The sequence below is a fragment of the Leuresthes tenuis genome, unplaced genomic scaffold, assembly GCF_036924035.1.
Source record: "Leuresthes tenuis unplaced genomic scaffold, fLeuTen1.0.hap1 SCAF_5, whole genome shotgun sequence".
NCBI classification, from domain to species: domain Eukaryota; kingdom Metazoa; phylum Chordata; class Actinopteri; order Atheriniformes; family Atherinopsidae; genus Leuresthes; species Leuresthes tenuis.
The window spans coordinates 29,310,722-29,328,066 of NW_027325359.1; the positions used below are offsets into that span (position 1 = coordinate 29,310,722).

The 17,345-nt window shown below is 39.3% G+C and overlaps 1 protein-coding gene across 1 annotated transcript in view; it reads right to left on the reverse strand.

Moving 5' to 3' along the window:
• The window catches only part of wt1a (WT1 transcription factor a), a 28,661-nt gene extending 12,399 nt beyond the window's left edge, over positions 1-16,262 (reverse strand). Inside the window, exons 1-3 of the mRNA XM_072385289.1 lie at positions 15,413-16,262; positions 12,538-12,660; positions 9,824-9,926 (exon numbers count right to left, since the gene is read on the reverse strand). Of these exons, the coding sequence (XP_072241390.1) occupies positions 9,824-9,926; positions 12,538-12,660; positions 15,413-15,884 (698 nt within the window). The 5' untranslated portion in view covers positions 15,885-16,262. The remainder of the gene's footprint in view (positions 1-9,823; positions 9,927-12,537; positions 12,661-15,412) is intronic.
• Between the last annotated feature and the right edge of the window lie 1,083 nt (positions 16,263-17,345).

Sequence of the window (17,345 nt, forward strand, 5' to 3'; positions counted from 1 at the left end):
AAGTTGAAGTCCTGACACGAGACTTTCACCCAAGAAATTTAGGCTAGTGACCATTACTTTTTGTTACTTTTGTTGTTTATCTGGGTTCACCTGATTTGACCTCAAAAATAAACATCCACATGTTCAAAGGTACCAGATGTGGGTCCTATCTGCAGCAAGCATTTTCCTGGTTACCAGGTAGGTTACTAACTATTGATGAATTCTAGTTCTATCTTTATTACAAATTATTGATCAGTTGTCTTTACATTTTCTGTTGAGGTTGGGCCTCAACAGATGATTTATTAAACAACAACTTGAAGTCTTCTGATCCCTGATCACAAAGGTGATACGTTGTTTAGATATTTAGGTTTACGGTTTAAACCCTGGGAATGGACTTCCTCTTGAAGCTCAACTCCCACCACACTTCCTCTTCCTCATGTTCTTCTTTTCAGCCTGTCCATTTTTATCTCTACTGATGGCCTCCTCCTCCTGTTGCTCTTCGTTCTCTTCCTCCTCATCCGTAATACTCCCTCACACCTCCCTTCCCCTCCCATCACTGACAGCAGAAAGTGGAGACAGCCGGAGCTACAGCACAATCGGACCTCAAACATCAACCCATGTTGATGAGTGCTTTTGTACCAAAAAAATACCATCGTCTCTATAAGAACATGTGAAATGTTACATTTGTCTCTCCACAAGCTTTTGAAAACCCAACACCTTCAAAAAGCAGACATCCCCACTTGCGACCACCTCTTTCTGTCTGTATCAGACACACACACAAACGCGCACATTAATCTGCTAACTATGATGAATGCCTGTTGGCTCAGAGTAGAAAGGTATTTGTGAGCCGACACAGACGCTAACCAGCATGCAGCTATTCAGGTCACAGTGACATACAGCTCAGTACATAGTGCTTTAATGTTTGTCTAAACAGTGGATACTGATACTTCAGTGACTTTGTAGGTATCTCCTAATGTGCGAGACAGGAGAGCTGAGAAGTTGTGGGAGAACTTTGAAACACAAAAGCTATTAAATCATCTCAGCTTCACGATCTCACATGGTCAAACTACAGCTCTTGCTTAATATCAATCATGTCATTCACGGTATCCACGATGTAATCTAAGAAGTTAAGAGCATTTTAAAGCATTTCATAAACACGGTTACTCTTATTTCACAAAGCAATCTGTTTTGCAGCTTCTTTGTTTTCCATCAGTGGGTTTAAAAAAAAAAGAATCTAAAAGGGTCTTAATATTGCAATGCTTTTTTAAACATCTCTTTAACTTAAAAGGGTTTCAGAGATGGATGTTTACTTAAGCCTTTGGATGGTTCTTGAAACAGGGCTTCAGGTCTCCAGCTCTTTTCAATCTTTTGGCATTGTCAATTTAAAGAGTGTATATTCTGCAGATTTACAAGTTTAAAATGTATTAATTAGTCTACAACAAGAGGTTTAGGTTCTTAAATGTTCAAAAGCCTAATTATATCTCAGGCGCATCACCTACTGTCAACGTCTGTCTCGGTCAGACTGAGATGCTGCAAAACTCATGGCCAATAAAATAAGAGCAGACACAAGCCCTTTCATACCTGAGTTAGCTAACATTACTGGCTTCATCAGTCTCTTAAAATGATAGCATTAAGTCACAGGCACATTGGTCTTTTACGTCTTAGGAGTGACAAAAAGAGCCACAGTGCATGCACCATATTTGCCCTTCACTCAGTAAAGGAATAGCCTAACAGAGTCCGTTCTCTCACAACATTGTGTCATATAATAATTCAATTAGCCAAACATGCAGTTGTTGTGTAAAGCACACGGACAGCAGCTGAAAATAACACCTTTAATGAGGGTTTCTACAGTAACAGCAGACGTTATCAACTCAAGAACTCATTTCACACGAGGACACCGCTGCTGCACAGTCACTGCTGTTTGTTCAACGCAACAACACACAAAACTCAGCAAGACCTTCTACAGTTACAGTGTTTCCATTTTTCCCATGTTGTTTCACCATGAAATTTCACATCAAGAACCAGCTCGGTATTGCACCTAATCAACGAAGGTGAAACCAGAGATGAGAAGCTTAGTCAGCAGCTCATCAGAAACCATATAAACCCACCTCTACTGTGCATGCCTTTCTATTAATGTGACGTCAGCAGTTCATACTGTGTTATTTGTTGTAATAGCAAAAAGCAACAAAGCAAACCTAGATGCAACCTTTTTTTTTTTCATGTGTTTCTTAGCATCAACATCAATTAAAGTGGTTGTGGGTCAATCGATCTTCTTTCAAAGTTTTTCTTTGGACATTGGCTGCATTTTCAGTCCAGTCCTTACACCATTTTCGCAGGATTTGTCTTGTTTCTTAAGCTTGATCTACAAATCTTTCAAACATAAAAAAGCACCCAACTCACAGTATCAGACAACTTATCAGACAGCTTAGCAAAGAACCAGTTTTGAATTGTATCTTTGTACTTTGTTACGAGCAGCCTGTCACAAAGACACATCATTTGTTCCCTTTTCTTTTGTTTCATCTATGAAAAACGCCAAAGATAACAGTTTAACAGACAACAAGGTGATTCCCAAAGTGCTATTACCTGAAAACTTGGCATATCTCAGCATGGTGTGCAGTGTGTCCTTAAACATTTGAGGAAACTGGACAAGTGGAGGACAGACCTAAAAAAAAACTGTACTTTAGTTGATCCATCTACTGTTGGTCCAAGCCTCATCAGAAAGGTGGCTGTCAAGAAGCCATTCTTAAGGAAGGGAAACAGGGAGAAAAGGCTGAACTATGCCAAATGACACAAGAAGTGGACTGAAAATCAGTGGCAACAGGTCTTACGGAGGGATGAATCCTCCCCAGAGCCCAGACCTCAACATTATTGAAGCAGTGTGGGATCATCTGACAGAGAACGGAACAAAAGGCAGCCGACATCCAAAGAAGAGCTTTGGGATATCCTTCAAGAAGCCTGGAGAACTATTCCTGAAGACTACTTAAAGAAATGACAGAAAGCTGGTCTGAGAGGGTTCAGGCTGTGTTGGAGGATAAAGGAGCTCAGACCAGATATGGACTTTCAAATAATACAAACTCTGTTTTTGTATTACATGCTATACATTTATCTTTGCACATGTTTCAATAAATCCCTCCACCTATTTCCTGTCTTTCTGACAAGGCTCAAGACTTTTGCACCGTACCGCACATTGATCATTGCTGATGCTCTTTCAAAAATGTTCACTCTCTTCTATCTCCCTAAGCCACTCGTTACCTTATCCACTTTCTCAACAGGCACAAACTTGACCGATCTCTGCTGTTAAAAGAGAGTGATGGAGGAATTCCTACCTCTTTATGGTGGGTGCCAGTGTACTGACAGGGTTCCATGTCACACACTCCAACTGAGAGGTCATTTGATATAAATTGTCACCGCTGTGGAGGAAAGACAAAATGTAGAAGAAAAGCTCATGAACTGTGCAATGGACTGTCATTTAGCAGGACGAATGTGCGTGCGTCTGTTTGTGTGTATCCATTCATGTTGCTGTACGGGTCTCGCACTGATTGAAACTCCAACACAAACACGTACACACTCAGAGGTAAAAAGAAAAAGAAAGTTCCTCAGACACCACTAAAGTTAAATTCTTGCTTAACAGCCATCTCTCATGAAACACAGCAGACTCCACATTCATGTGCACACAAACTCTCTCACACAGACTGGATTTATAACCCTCACCCCCTTAAACCTCAGATCCACTATCACTCCACCTGCAGGCTCATAGCAGACTGAACAGGGTAGATGTGGTGCCTGGTACCCTGCTCATTACACTGCTATTATTTTACAGTGCAGCAGGCGCACGCAGCCAGCGGAGCCTAAAGGTATTTCTGCTGAAATATTGCTAGAATGGAGGCTGAGCACAATATTTAAAGTAATGATTCATCGCATATTTCTTCTCCGTTGCTGACTGATGAAACCCGTCTCTGAGTCAGCCTTCAGCCTTTTTATGGAAGTACTCTGTCCAAATATTCTGCCCTGAACACATAATTTGTATTGCAGAGGTTATTTGCAGAGAAACAACAAAACATATTTCTTTAATTTCTTTACAATAAACACAAGACAAAACTGCGTATTTGTCTTAAGGAGCAACAGTTGTCTCACATAGAAAGTGAAATTACTGAAATATTATCCACAAGAAGTTCATGCAAATCCACTAAAAGATGCATTTATCAAATTGCTGAAATAAGTGTAGCATTCGTAGTTAACATAAAAATGACTACATTCTCACTCCGATTAGTATTCTGCTGTTTTGTCAGAATCCAAGTGTCACAAATGAATGCAAACTGTAGTATTTTGAGTCTGTTTTCAGCATGCCTGTTGGACTAATGTCATAAAGTGGGGTAAAGTTTCACTAAACCTAACCAAGTAGCTCTGATTCCTAAACCTAAGCCAAAAGTAAACAAATAAATGTGCAAAGAAATCAGGTTTGCGGCACCAGAAATGAGGGAAGAACCTCTTTCCCTTGAAATCAAAAGAATTTCAGTCCGAAATCATGTATTTTGTCCACTTTTGAAAATCCATGGTTATATACTGTGAGATCGCAACATTTCCCTTAGCTGTTGATTTCTGTTGAACAAATTGTGACGTATGAATAAAACCTTTATAACCGTGTATTTGTGTAATTGTAACTATAGTCATTATTCTAACCCCAAAAATGTACATTTTAAGCTTAACCTCAACCATTCTTTGGTAAAAGTGCAGTGATGTGGTCAATCCAGTCACACAGCAAAACATGAAATAGTCACAAGCTTACAGTCATAAATTTAATCTAATTAGTTATGTTTAGCTGTTTTTTTCAAGCTATAGCACATGAAAATAATTCCAAGGAGTAATATGGTGTCGCAGCATTCTGTAAAATAATGATGTATTAACTATTCCATCACATTTAAATGGCAATGAAATGCCCACATTTGAAGATTGGACAGGTTGACGGACCTGAATGCCAAGAGGGAGAGTCAAGATCGAGCCCTGTAGTGACTAGTTGTGCTTTAAAGTAACTTTACGCTGAAATGTTGATTTTTGCATTCATAGATTGTTTTCTTTGCTCTTTTACAAGCTATTTCAACCCCGTTACACATTGGTGCATGGTTAGGGTTAGGTATTTAGAATTACTTGGTTAAATTTAGTCATTTTAAAATACCTGATTAAGTTTAGGAAATCATCACGACGTGCATTAGAAGGTGAAATTGTAATAATGCATTGTGTGTGTACATATCCTTTTTAGTTGCTTCCATCATCAAATATCGCTGTGACCGCTGCATCACGCATCAAAGTCTTCTCATATCTAAGAGACGTAACTGCAGGGTGTGACTCCACAGGAAGGAGACTGAGTGTTAATGTCTTCTAAGAGCAGTAATACTTCAGCAAGTACGCAAGAAGAGCAAACCAACCTTTGAATAAGAGGAAAGCATTTTTAACACCGCACATAATCTTATTTTGCTGTATTCTGTGCAATTACTTGCCATTTAAAGCTTTATATTCTGTTGTATTCCACAACAAAAAATGGCCACTGCCAAATAATGACCAAGGCACTTGAAAACAGTACTTGGAACCAGTGGGTTACATCATGATTGCTTCAACACCAGTTTGATGTTTATTTATTGATAGACAGAGAAATGTGCACAACTTAAGGAATTTCATTCTGTTTCTTCCTTTGATAAAACCCAGAGAGCCTTTCTTTTTCTTTTTAAGTGTGTATTAATAAGACCTTGGCATGTTTTTACTTCATGCTGTTCCTGTGGACCAAGCTGACGGCTTACAGAGTAAATGCAGGCCTGATGGTACCAGGCTGCAAGATTACACTAAATTAACTCATAAATAGCCTTCCCACCTATTTGTGTGTGAATGTGTGTGTGCTGTGCAGATATCAGTTATGTTTAGGACGAAGACAACCCTCAGTCTGAAAGTCAGGACAATTGACTCTCATCTCCCTGTTTCTCCCTCACATACATGAACACACTTAGTATCCACCCATGCTGTGTTTACAGAAAATTCCTTCTCTTCTGCCAGTGATGGACAACAGTGGATCAGTGGCATGTGAAGAATGTTTCATTAGAAACATAACAACAAGCAAACAGTTTGGAGACTATGTGATGAGGTAGTTTACGTTGCCTCAAGATTATCTTCTGAACTTCTTTCCGTATCAAACAGACTTCAGTGATGTTCAGTGAGTCATTTTCACAATGATCTCATTGCTGACACTTTGAATTAAACTTAAGCAGTATTTTGGGGAACATTTAGCTCTGGTGTAGAGGAATTTGGGCAGATAAGAATGGATTCAGGGTTATGGTTGGGTGTGGCTTGCGGTGAGCTGGCTGTGATGAAGAGTTCTGGTGTACAATGACTCCAACTGTAACAATTAGGCACATGTATACAAGTCTATAAGGACACAGTAAAGATTTTGGTATAAAAATGTCAGGACAACAGTTTTTTTATTAAGAGGGTGCTGATGACCTTAGATAATAGATCAATTATTGTTTCACCAATCATTCATTATCATTCTGAGTTTTACTTCACTGCAGTTTTAATATTGTGCTTATTATAGTCAATTTAACTCATCAGGTCCTTTGGTTCTACAACTTTCTTTCCCCTTTGTCAAATATTTTTTGTTTTTGCAATAAAGTGGAAAACAACAAAAAAGGAAAAAACTATGTCTAATTGTCCAACGTTTGAATCTTTAAGTATTTAGTACTTGGTAGATCTCTGAAAAACTGAGCTTACAGCCCTCAGTTAAGTCAGTTTGACCCTGCCCAGTCTCCAGGAAAATCAGAATAATGTGCAAAATACACGATCCATAAGTAAAGGTATATCATGTTTTTTGAATACAGGCACTCGGTATCTACTACAGTCTTCTTTCCTGACGACTTGGCTCGTATTTACTCACTCCCAAACTGTGGCCAGACTCAATATGTTATGTGCTAATCTGTGGCATTGTTGTTTTTTAAAGTGAAATCAAAGAAAATATAAGAACATCAGCAACAGGACTTACCAAAGGTTGAAACTGACAATGAGCATAAAACAAGAGAACTATTTCCAGCAGGCCTCCCTCTATTATAAGCCTAAAAAGACACTGTACATATTTGTGGTTTCCAGAAATGTAAGATGGCATCCTTATTTTCCTGGAAACTTGGGTCCTTGACAACGAGAAAGTTAAACATAACAGTTTTGAAATTGTCTACAAATATCTAGTCCAGTTTTTGTTAGAGGAGGTCTCCCTTTTTTTTGTGCATCCACGCAACAGGAACACTGATGAACCGTTTGTCGAACACAAAAAAAGTGCTTCTCAATTCACCCATTTACAGTGCATTTTTCACATGGAATGTAAATCTGACAAACACACAATAATGAGCATGTCTGGGACAAAGTGGGGTTTAGTATCCTGCTTAAGGACGCTGTTCTTCCCCCGACCTGAGCTCCAGTCTGATTTTTTTTTTTCTGAGTCCTACCTCAGAGTAGGTACTTCCCAGCACAAGAGTGATGAACAGTGTTTGGCCTAGGAAGCCAGAAATGGTGGAACAAAGAAAAAAAAAGTGGCATCTTACAGTGAAATTCATGCTTTATTAAGAGAAAATGCAATTTATTCATCAATGGATGGCCAACCATTGCATCATCACTGCTCTGCTATCGGTGGTGACAACAAGACAGAAAGCTTTCTAAGATATGTGGTCTATACTGTTTGGACTTTAATGCTGTTTATCGTGCAGTGTAGCTAGATTATCAAAGAGTACAGTACCAAACAAAAATGTAAATTTACATTTGTTACATTTTCTGACCCTTTGTTTTAAAAACAAAGTGTTGGAAATCCCCTAAAAATCCATTTGTTAAACTACATTTTTAGTATTTTTGCATAAATAAACGCTGGCAAGAAGTGTACACACGAAATTTGGGTTTAACCTGGAACAGCTCAAGTTTGGTGTTTGTGGTCAAGAAAATGTATTTAACATCTCTTTCTACAACACTAACAGAAAGCACAAAGCAGTGCGAGCCCTTAATTGTTTAAATATTGTACTATATCCACAAGCACAGGCAGACTGAACTGTATGATTATCTTCAATATACCAATTATCCGCAAAAAGCAATGTCAGAACTAAACAACTGTTGGTAAACAGCTAGCTCACATGCAAATGGTTTAAAGAAATATACATTACAGTTTAACTTCTTTTACTGTTTAGATGTGTTAAATATGTTTCTATTGAAAAATTTCACTCATGATTTCTTAAGCCCTGCTTCTCAGGCAGAAACAAGCAATTAGATAGTATTATTTGCTCACCAGAAATTCTCAAGTGGTGATAAAAAACTCAAATTTAGCCGTAAATGTTAGTGGTTGCTAGCCCTAGCTATAGGCTAACAACTAAAGTTTTAAATATGTTTCTGGTGCAAATTTCACTCATGATTTCTTAACCCCTGTGTCTCAGGCAAAAAAAAGCGATTAGGTACTTCACGGCTGATATGTCCAAGTAGTATTATTTGTTCAGCAGAAATTCTCAAGGGGTGATAAAAAAAAACTCAAATTTAGCCGTGAACGTTAGGAGTTGCTAGCCCTAGCTAGCGTTAGCACACTACTTTAGCCCCATAACTGCTAGCTCAGGGTAGCAATGCATAATGTCTATGCTGACTCTATTTATTGCTTTCAGTACACCACATAACACATGGAGCATTATATAGACAATGAAATGTTTCAGTTGAAAACAACCTTACAAAATGGCTGACTCACTACTGTGTACTATATAGCTAGTAGTTGAATAGACAATAAATGCATCCCTAAGTGGGAAAAATTACCTTAATCAGCCACCAACCATCGGTGAATGGTTTGACAAAAGTAAGGCTGCTTATAACTGTGCTTTCTTTCAGAAGACGGCAGCGCGGACATATTTTTGAAACATAGGGTTCCAGTTATTTATCTAATGCAGCAAATCATAGCCTGCTTTGTCCCCATGAGGAGCAGCCTGCTGTCTGTGCTGGCTTTATGCTTTATTTTCCCTGATCACACTTTTTATTACAGAACACATTTTCAAGTGATTTCTAATTGCTGGATAAACTTAAATCAGTTTGGATCATAAATAATACTTAAGGTCATCCTTCGGGTTATCAAAACACATGAAAAAAGTTCTCTGCTTTAATTATTAATGTCTGGTGAGAGAGTTGCAAAATGTTGCAAATGGAGTCATGTTTTTTAGAGCCAGATCATTGTGTATCAAAGTTGGTATGAAAGCTTTAATAATTAGATTGTGAAAGAATCCAACTCCAGAGCTTCAAAAGGCTCAAATTCTGCCGACTCCGCATCTGACCTTGAGGAAAATATCACTATGTTAAGCAATGAGTAAAGCACCAGTAGTGAATAGAACTACAGAAAAGTAACACTGATGGTGTTACAGAGGCTTTTTCACATTTTCTAAATGTTCCATTGGAACTTCCTGCCACTGTTTCTTCACTTTCTTTAATGCACCGTGACTTTCATATGTGCCGCTGCGTAGAGAAGTAACACGTTTTCAAACAGCTAAAACACTGTAAACAAGAAATCCACAGTTAGAAAGGTCTATTTAGCACGAAACCAGCTGAAACAAATAAAAAGAAACCAAAGGAAGCGGGATAAAAACAAAAAGAGAAGCCACAATGGCAGGCAGACCTGTCCTGAAGGTGAACATCCTGTTCAGAGCTGCATCCTGCAACCTTTCGCTGAATTACTGCTGTTTGACCCGAGCAATCAACAATGGTTTCTGAAACATTTCCAGCTTCGATTGTTTCACATAAAAATAGATTTTGGACAGGGCGTGTGTGTCCCAACATGAAGGTAAAATGTTTTTGTGTTTACCTGTTGTAGGGATTCCTCAACAGCAGCGCCTGGCTGCTTGCACAGCTGTCTGAGGGTGTGTGACATCCATAAACAGGAGGAGGTACAGGATACTGCTGCTCACCTGTGATGCACGCAGACAGACACAGGGACACATTATGTAACACAGGAATGTACCTGTGGATGCAAGTTGTCATTCATCTCCTTCATTTCTCATTTTGTCAGACCTTCCTCGTTCTTCTAAACATAAGAAGGAGTCATTTTGGCCTTTCTGTTGTAACATATTTTCTCTTCTCTAACACTCCCAGCAAATTTGCTGTAAAAGAAAAAGAAAAAAATCAACATGAATTTACAACTTCAGTACCACCAAACACCCCCCATTTGAATATTTATTAACAGCATGTGCAGATGAGGGATTCAAAAGATCAGAAGATCAGTGGGTGGATGAAAGAAGGGATGAGAGGAGGGGACGAGGGAGTTTGTGAGTCAGGATGTGGCTGATTTATGCCTCTGACAGGCAAGGTCACTGCAGAGATGTCAGAATTAGGGACAAGACACTCCCTGGGTGAGGGCCGTGCGGCTGCCAAATACACAACTGCGTGCTCACACAGTGGCTCAAAGTACAAGAAAATATCTATATTTGTTCTAAATGGAAGAGACTCTGGTGCATTGTCGTTTAAAGAGAAAGGAGAAAATAGCTTCTCCAAATCTGCATAGAAGACAGTTAATGACTTTAAATAATCCGATGTCAGCTTGGCAAAACAAAGCCACTGAAGTTATAATCATACACACTGTTGTATTTTGTCGGGAGAAGTTATAATGCCATAGAAATGGGAACTTCACACTGATAAAATCAGTAGAGATGAAGTGAAAGCTGGTTGCAAAAACTATCTATTCATATTCTTCCTCTTATCCGACGTCGGGTCGAGGAGCCAACAGATCCCAGGAGGGAAACCCAGACATCCTTCTTGCCAACAACACTCTCCAGCTCCTCCAGGGGGATCCCGCGTTGTTCCCTCCGGCGTGTTCAGGATCTCCTCCCAAAAAAGGAGAAGATCAGGAGGCATCATAACCAGATGCCCGAAACACCTCAGCTGACTCCTTTGTAAGCAGGGAAGCAGCAGCCCCCCCCCCCCCCCACTCGGATGCTCAAGCACCACAGCCGATCTAAGGCTGAACCCTACCAACCCGAATTTTTATTTTTTTTTATAATTATCATCTGCAATTTTAAAAAAATCATCTTGCTTCAAACTGCTGTATTGTTATGGTGGATTTAAAAAAAGTATCTTCTTGTATTTTAGAATAATTTCACTTCAGGTTACATCAGTTGCACATAAATTAACAGGTAATTCAATGCTGTTAATTAACTAATAACAGCAAAGAACTATAATTCATCTAAATAATCCTGCGTTTTATACACACGTATACACTCCTTGACATCACATGTTCAGTGAGTTACTGGAATAAATTGGATATAAATTATTTTAGAAAAAGTGAATAAATTGCTGAGTAATCTTGACTTATGACAAATGCATCTTTTCCAACACTGGCTTCAAGCGATGGAGAAAAAATTATTTTGTTTGCTAAATTCAGTCATTTTAATGCTAACATTGAAAAAGTGACTGGGTAATACATAAAAAGGTCTTTTTTTAATGTTTTACCCCACAAACTGGACTTGATATAATTTGCTGGGATTTAGTACAAATTAAATGTAAAGGAAGCAGGAATGATATTGTCCTCTTTATCAGCCGATGAAAGCATTAAAATCATCAGCAGCATAAATCAACACTGACGTGCAGATTAGGTCAGATTTGGCCAGGTTTTGACAAGTTTTGCAGCAAACGTGACATAAAGCTTGCAAAGCAGCTAAAGTAAAATATAGCGTTATATAAGAAATCTGCACCACCTCAATAACGGTATCACTGTCATATATTTGTATTTACATTGGAAATTTGTGAAAAATTGAATTAGATTTAATTACTTTTTATAAATAAACTGTAATGTGTTGATAGATTCTGTAACATTTAATCAAATTTACAGTTAAACTGCTTATTTATACTGTAATAAATAACACTGGTGTCTCTTTTTCTTGTTATGTTAGCGTGAAAGTCTTTAAAGTGCAATAATTCAGTTTCAGAGAACAATATCCAGCTCAGTCTGAAGCTAAAACACAACACACAGTATCAGTAAATCACATATATAACAGGATTAAGTTGTAAATTAATTCTTCACGTTGATTTGAATTCATTCAGAAGCACCTGAAAGCTTTTTAATTGTCTCTAACTATGAATAACGACTCTCGTGTTTACTTTTGAATAAAATAGAATTTTAAAGGAATTGAAAATAAAACACACTGATAATACATAATGTGCTGTGCTTCCAAGTACGAGGACAGTTAGCCATCTATTAATGAAATGAAATCAAGAAATACTGTATTCATCATAAAGGGGAAAAATATATAATGAATGCTTTCCCTGAGGGGGTTTCTAGCTATTTAAAATGAATTAAGAAGGCATTTTGTTGTGAATTGGTGTTAAACAACTGAGTGGAATTAAATTGTAATTATCTAGGCAAAATAATTAGCCTTACTGAAGGCCACATTTCCAGATGTTTTCTAGCTACTTTTCTCAGCTTCACTTCTTCAGTTTCGTGTGTCTTTCAAAAGCTTCTGTGAACGAAAAAGTGAGCCCAGTTGTGAGAAAATGTGACGCTGACATTGTTATACACTCACATACCCATTGTGTTCTGCTGGGCTAAAGCGTCTTCGTGTTTGAAGGAGTGGTTGGAGAACTGCGAGCTGTGGTGTGTAGGAGTGTGGCCGTAATTACCGGCTCCATCGAACGCGACTGCGCTGTAACCTGCAACACGGAGACAAGACACAGTAAATGCACACCCATTTCACATTATTCACACAGTGTTGTGAAACTCTGACGTGCTTAAAAAATCAAATAATGATTTTCTGCCAAGGGGAGCAAAAGTTTGACGCTATTACACGTGAAATAATGACAGATTTGATGCATCTTAAACCTAAAAATGTAAAAGAAATCATGGCTTTGATTTTAAATGGTGTTCACACAACTTTGCACACATTAAATATTAAATCTCTGTTGTCTAATCCCAGCTGGGATGCAGTTATCTGTCGTACATTCATATAAAATTGTGGTTGAAGGTTTGTTCTCCTTCTGTGGGAAACAGTTGCTTCTTAACGCTTTTTTTTTGTCCAGCTCAGCTATTTGATAGAGCACATTTGAATCATTCCATCATGAAAAATGAATGGATTGAACCATCTCTGACGCTATCTGTTTAGGCCTAAGAAACCCTTTCATTTCTCCTTTCCTCGGTGCGGGGACATTAAAGTGTTGAATTGGGTGTTATTAAAACAAGAAGAAACCCGGCTGGTGAATACATGAACAGTTTCCTTAAATCACACACACTGCCGTTAAGGAGATCTGTGCCTGACACCAAGAGTCGGCCCTGACTCATGACTTCAACTGACCTAAAGGGCACCACAAGCTCTCATAAATCACTCACGTGCACCGGCACACCGACGCACACACACAGCACCTCTCACATGCATGCTTCATTAATTAAAACACAGCACTTTCACTTTACTCTGCGAGTCGGTGGGTGAGCAGAGAGGAGGGAGAACAGAAAAAACTCATTAAACGCCTCCATTTATCTTCCACTCACCCCTGACTTTTCTGTGTGTGTGTGTGTGTGTGTGTGTGCATGTATTTTGATACTTTTGTTGCCTCCTTGAAGTCCAGCACTGAGGTGAGAAGCAATAAGGTCAATTTGTATTCAACTGGAAAACCTGAAGTCTGGAAAACCCCATGGAATACCCCTTTAAGTCGAGGGAAAATTATATTTTTTAGACTCTTTTAAACCTCACATTCTCTGCTAAAACTGTTGTTTTTCACCCTGTCATCATTAACATTCCCTTTCGTCTGTTTTTTTAACAGCTTTAGAAACTAACTGTTAGAATTTTACGCCCATGTTAGGTATAAAAAAGATTCCCATAAACAGAATTAACTTGTCCCACAGAGAAAAAGATGTGGATGTGTTGGTCTCTGAGTGACCCTGCTGAGCTATCACTTCTACTGTGCGACCTGAATCCTGCTGTTAGTTTGTTTGTTTGTGCTTGTCCAGCCACAGCGGGGAACAGATAAACCGGGTTAGAGGTCGGATAGGCTCTTTGATAATAATGTTATTCCTGAATTATCTGCTTGATAAGCATGTTATTGCTAATTAATCAGCAGGGTAGTCACTAACAGATTAATTATCCTGCCTGAGAAGAGCAGGGATTAGGTGACAACAGCTGAAGAAATACAGAAAGCACGAATCCCATTGTTGACCTCTGACACATTTCAACTCACTGCCACACTTATTATCACACTTTGTTACATATTACTACTTTCTGCAGATGCATAAATAGAGCGTTCACTAACTGCAGCTTATCATTCAAACTCAGTATGAATTAGTAGAAATGAAGTCGAAAAACACAAATAAATCCAATTTGTTTGATGATTTAAATCTAAAGAGTGAGTAATTTAGTGAGTGCTTTACTGAATCTAAGATGTTTGTACCTTTTCAAACTACAGCTACAGCTACTGTAAACATATGTGGAGACGATATGAGACGTGAGAAAGCCCAGACTCAAATAGTCGTGGTGACGAATAAAAAACTCAAAGAAGTTCCCCCTTTTAACCCATTCGAACCCGGAGCGATGTGTGCGTAGAAGCATTTTAATTTAGAAAAATAACAAGCAAAGCCACTAATTTCTAATGAAAGGCGGCAGATTAACCTCTCAAGTTGTTTTTCTTTGTTTTACGGTTCAACTCTCCTCACAGGCTGGGGAATAAAAGGTTTTAGTGGGACACACGTTCCGGTTTTGGAAAGTTGTTTCAGAGTGGGTAGAAATCTTTTAGTTATTGCAGTGATGCAGTTACTCCTCAAAGATTAATGCTATGAGGGACTTACAAGCTATAAAGCCTCAAAAACATCAATAATGCTGCATATCTGCTGTGAAATGTTTACTGATACAAAAAGAGTTTGAACTCATAAAGAATCAGGGTCCAAACAACTGTTACTGTAAGTCTGATCTGGTCTTCAGTGTACCATTTGCACAAATATCACTCAAACACAGGCTCCTTAGGATTAGATATCAAGCTTGTAAGTTGTTAGTAAAATACCTGTGAGTCTATTTGCTGCATCGCCTCTTTATATGTACAATTTTTATATATTCTGATAACCTGCATGTGCTGAGATGAGCTACTATCAACTTATCTTTCACATATCAGAGTGAAGCATAGCCTTTTCAATTTGAGATAATCAAAGTCCTCCAGGCAGTGGCTTTAAACCCAGCACATAACTTCTGATACAGTTTTTATCGGTGTAATACTGCTGATTAGTCCATATTGGCTCAGTTCACTTTGAGTCATGATGTTCCAGATTTATATGGGAAAACTCACTCTTCTGACACAGAGTGACATTTACAGAGAGGATGAATTAAATAATAATAATAATATATAAACTAATAAAAAGGCTTCATTTTAAAGCTCCAAAGCTTCGGGGACACCCTCCCACACACCTGTCATCTTCCAGCCATACCTGTCTGGTTGCGGGCTGCCGGCTGTGTGTCCATACAGTTGGTCAGGTACGAAGGGTTGCTGAACATCCTGCTGGGGGGCTGGTGGTGGTGCGGGGCGGTCACAGGTGGCGGCTGGCTGGAGGCCGTTGGTGGAGGGGGCGCCCCAAATGCTGCTCCGTACCTGCAGGCCCCAGTCCCTGTGAACTGCCCCGAGAAGTGTACGGTGAAGGCGCTGAGGCCACAGTGGGGGTCTGTGTCGTGGTGGAGGGGGTCGCCTGTGGCTCCCCAGCTGGGTTCTTGTTTGATGAAGGAGTGGGCCCCCAGGGAGGTGTGGGGGGCAGCCAGGGAGGAGTAAGGGGAGGCGGCGGTGTGGAAGTCCAGGACAGGAGCCCACTGAGGAGCCGTGCTGACAGGCAGGGCTGGGCAGCCTGGGCTGGGGCCCGCAGGGACCGGGGGCAGCAGGGAGTTCAGGTCACGCACATCTGAACCCATTGTGGCCCAGGGGTGAAAACTAGAAAAATGGGAGGCAATTTTTAAACTTTTAAAGTTCCTGCCTGTTTGACCCAGAACAACCACCACCTTCCAAATCCGTCAGACTAAAGAGAGTGACTTCGCGAGCCCTCTCTGAGTCAGTTGCTGTCAACACAACTCAGCCTCACTGGAAGCTCCTCAAGTCCAACAAAAGTTCATGGCGACAGAGCAAAGTCTGCAGTTTTCTCAGCCGGGAACACAAGTTGAGCCACAGAGAAAAGCACGGGGTGATCAGCTGTGGTCTTCAGTTTCCGTCCGAAGCAGCAGTAAAAGAGTGTTTTGGCTCAGAGAGATGGAGTCCATTCAGGGAGGAGATGGGTTTCTGCTCAGAGCGCTCTCTGTGAATGGAGAAAGAGGAGTGGAGGAGTGAGGAGGAGTAACCCTCTTTTTCCCTCCACACTCAGCCTGTCTGTGTGTCTTGTGTGTGTGTGTGTGTGTGTGTGTGTGTGTGCGCGTTAGTGAGGAGGGTGGAGGAGGTGGAGTCAGGAAGCGATGAGGAACAGAACCCTCTGACTTCATTCATTTACTGTATGCTGAACAGCACACACACTCACACACACTAATGCAGAAAATTATTTAAAAAAAAACAAACTCTGACCTTAAAGACAAAATTTTAAATAAAAGCTGTTTTAATTTTTCAAAAATATTTTCATTAATAATAAACATTTTTCCAGTATTTCCAGAAAAATATCACACAAGCCGCTATATTACATGGATGTAAAACCATGAAATAACATAATGTTTCTCAGCAAATCGCATAAACTGAATATTTAAGAGCTAAAAATGAAAGGGATGAAATTAAACTCTCACCCAGGTGGAAACAGACAGCCACGAGGCCCGGCCGCACGCACCAATCCGTTTTAAAGAGAAATTAAACTAAGCTTCTGACGCAGATCCAAAAGTCAATTATTATTATTCTACTTATTTTTTAATTGGTTTAAAATGGAAGATGAAGGTCTAATTAAACATTTGGCAGATTCAAAGTGGCGTTGCGCATGAGAGGCCCGCGAGACAATAAATCTTCTGGCTGCTCGCTTTAAGCTGTAAGGCTGTTTGTTTTATTTAAACTATTACATCTTTTTTTGTTGACTTTGTTCGGTGAGATGCTGTAAGCTGCACAGATGTTAGAATTGTAGTAAAATTAATATCATAAAGGTTGGTGACACCTAAAAAATAATTAATGTAGAAACTGTTTGGAAACCGGAAAAAAAGAAAGAAATTCACCGGAAACCCTTTAAAAAACGTTTGAAAACTACCTTTTTTTCTTCCACTTTCGTACAAATTGGCAGGTTATTTCTATAATTATATTAAAATTATAGAAACTAAGAATTATTAAAATTATATTACAGTTGTATCTGAATTTTCAGCTGTCTCTGGTAATTATAGCGGTAATAAATAATGAGAAAGTGTCGTAAAAAATTC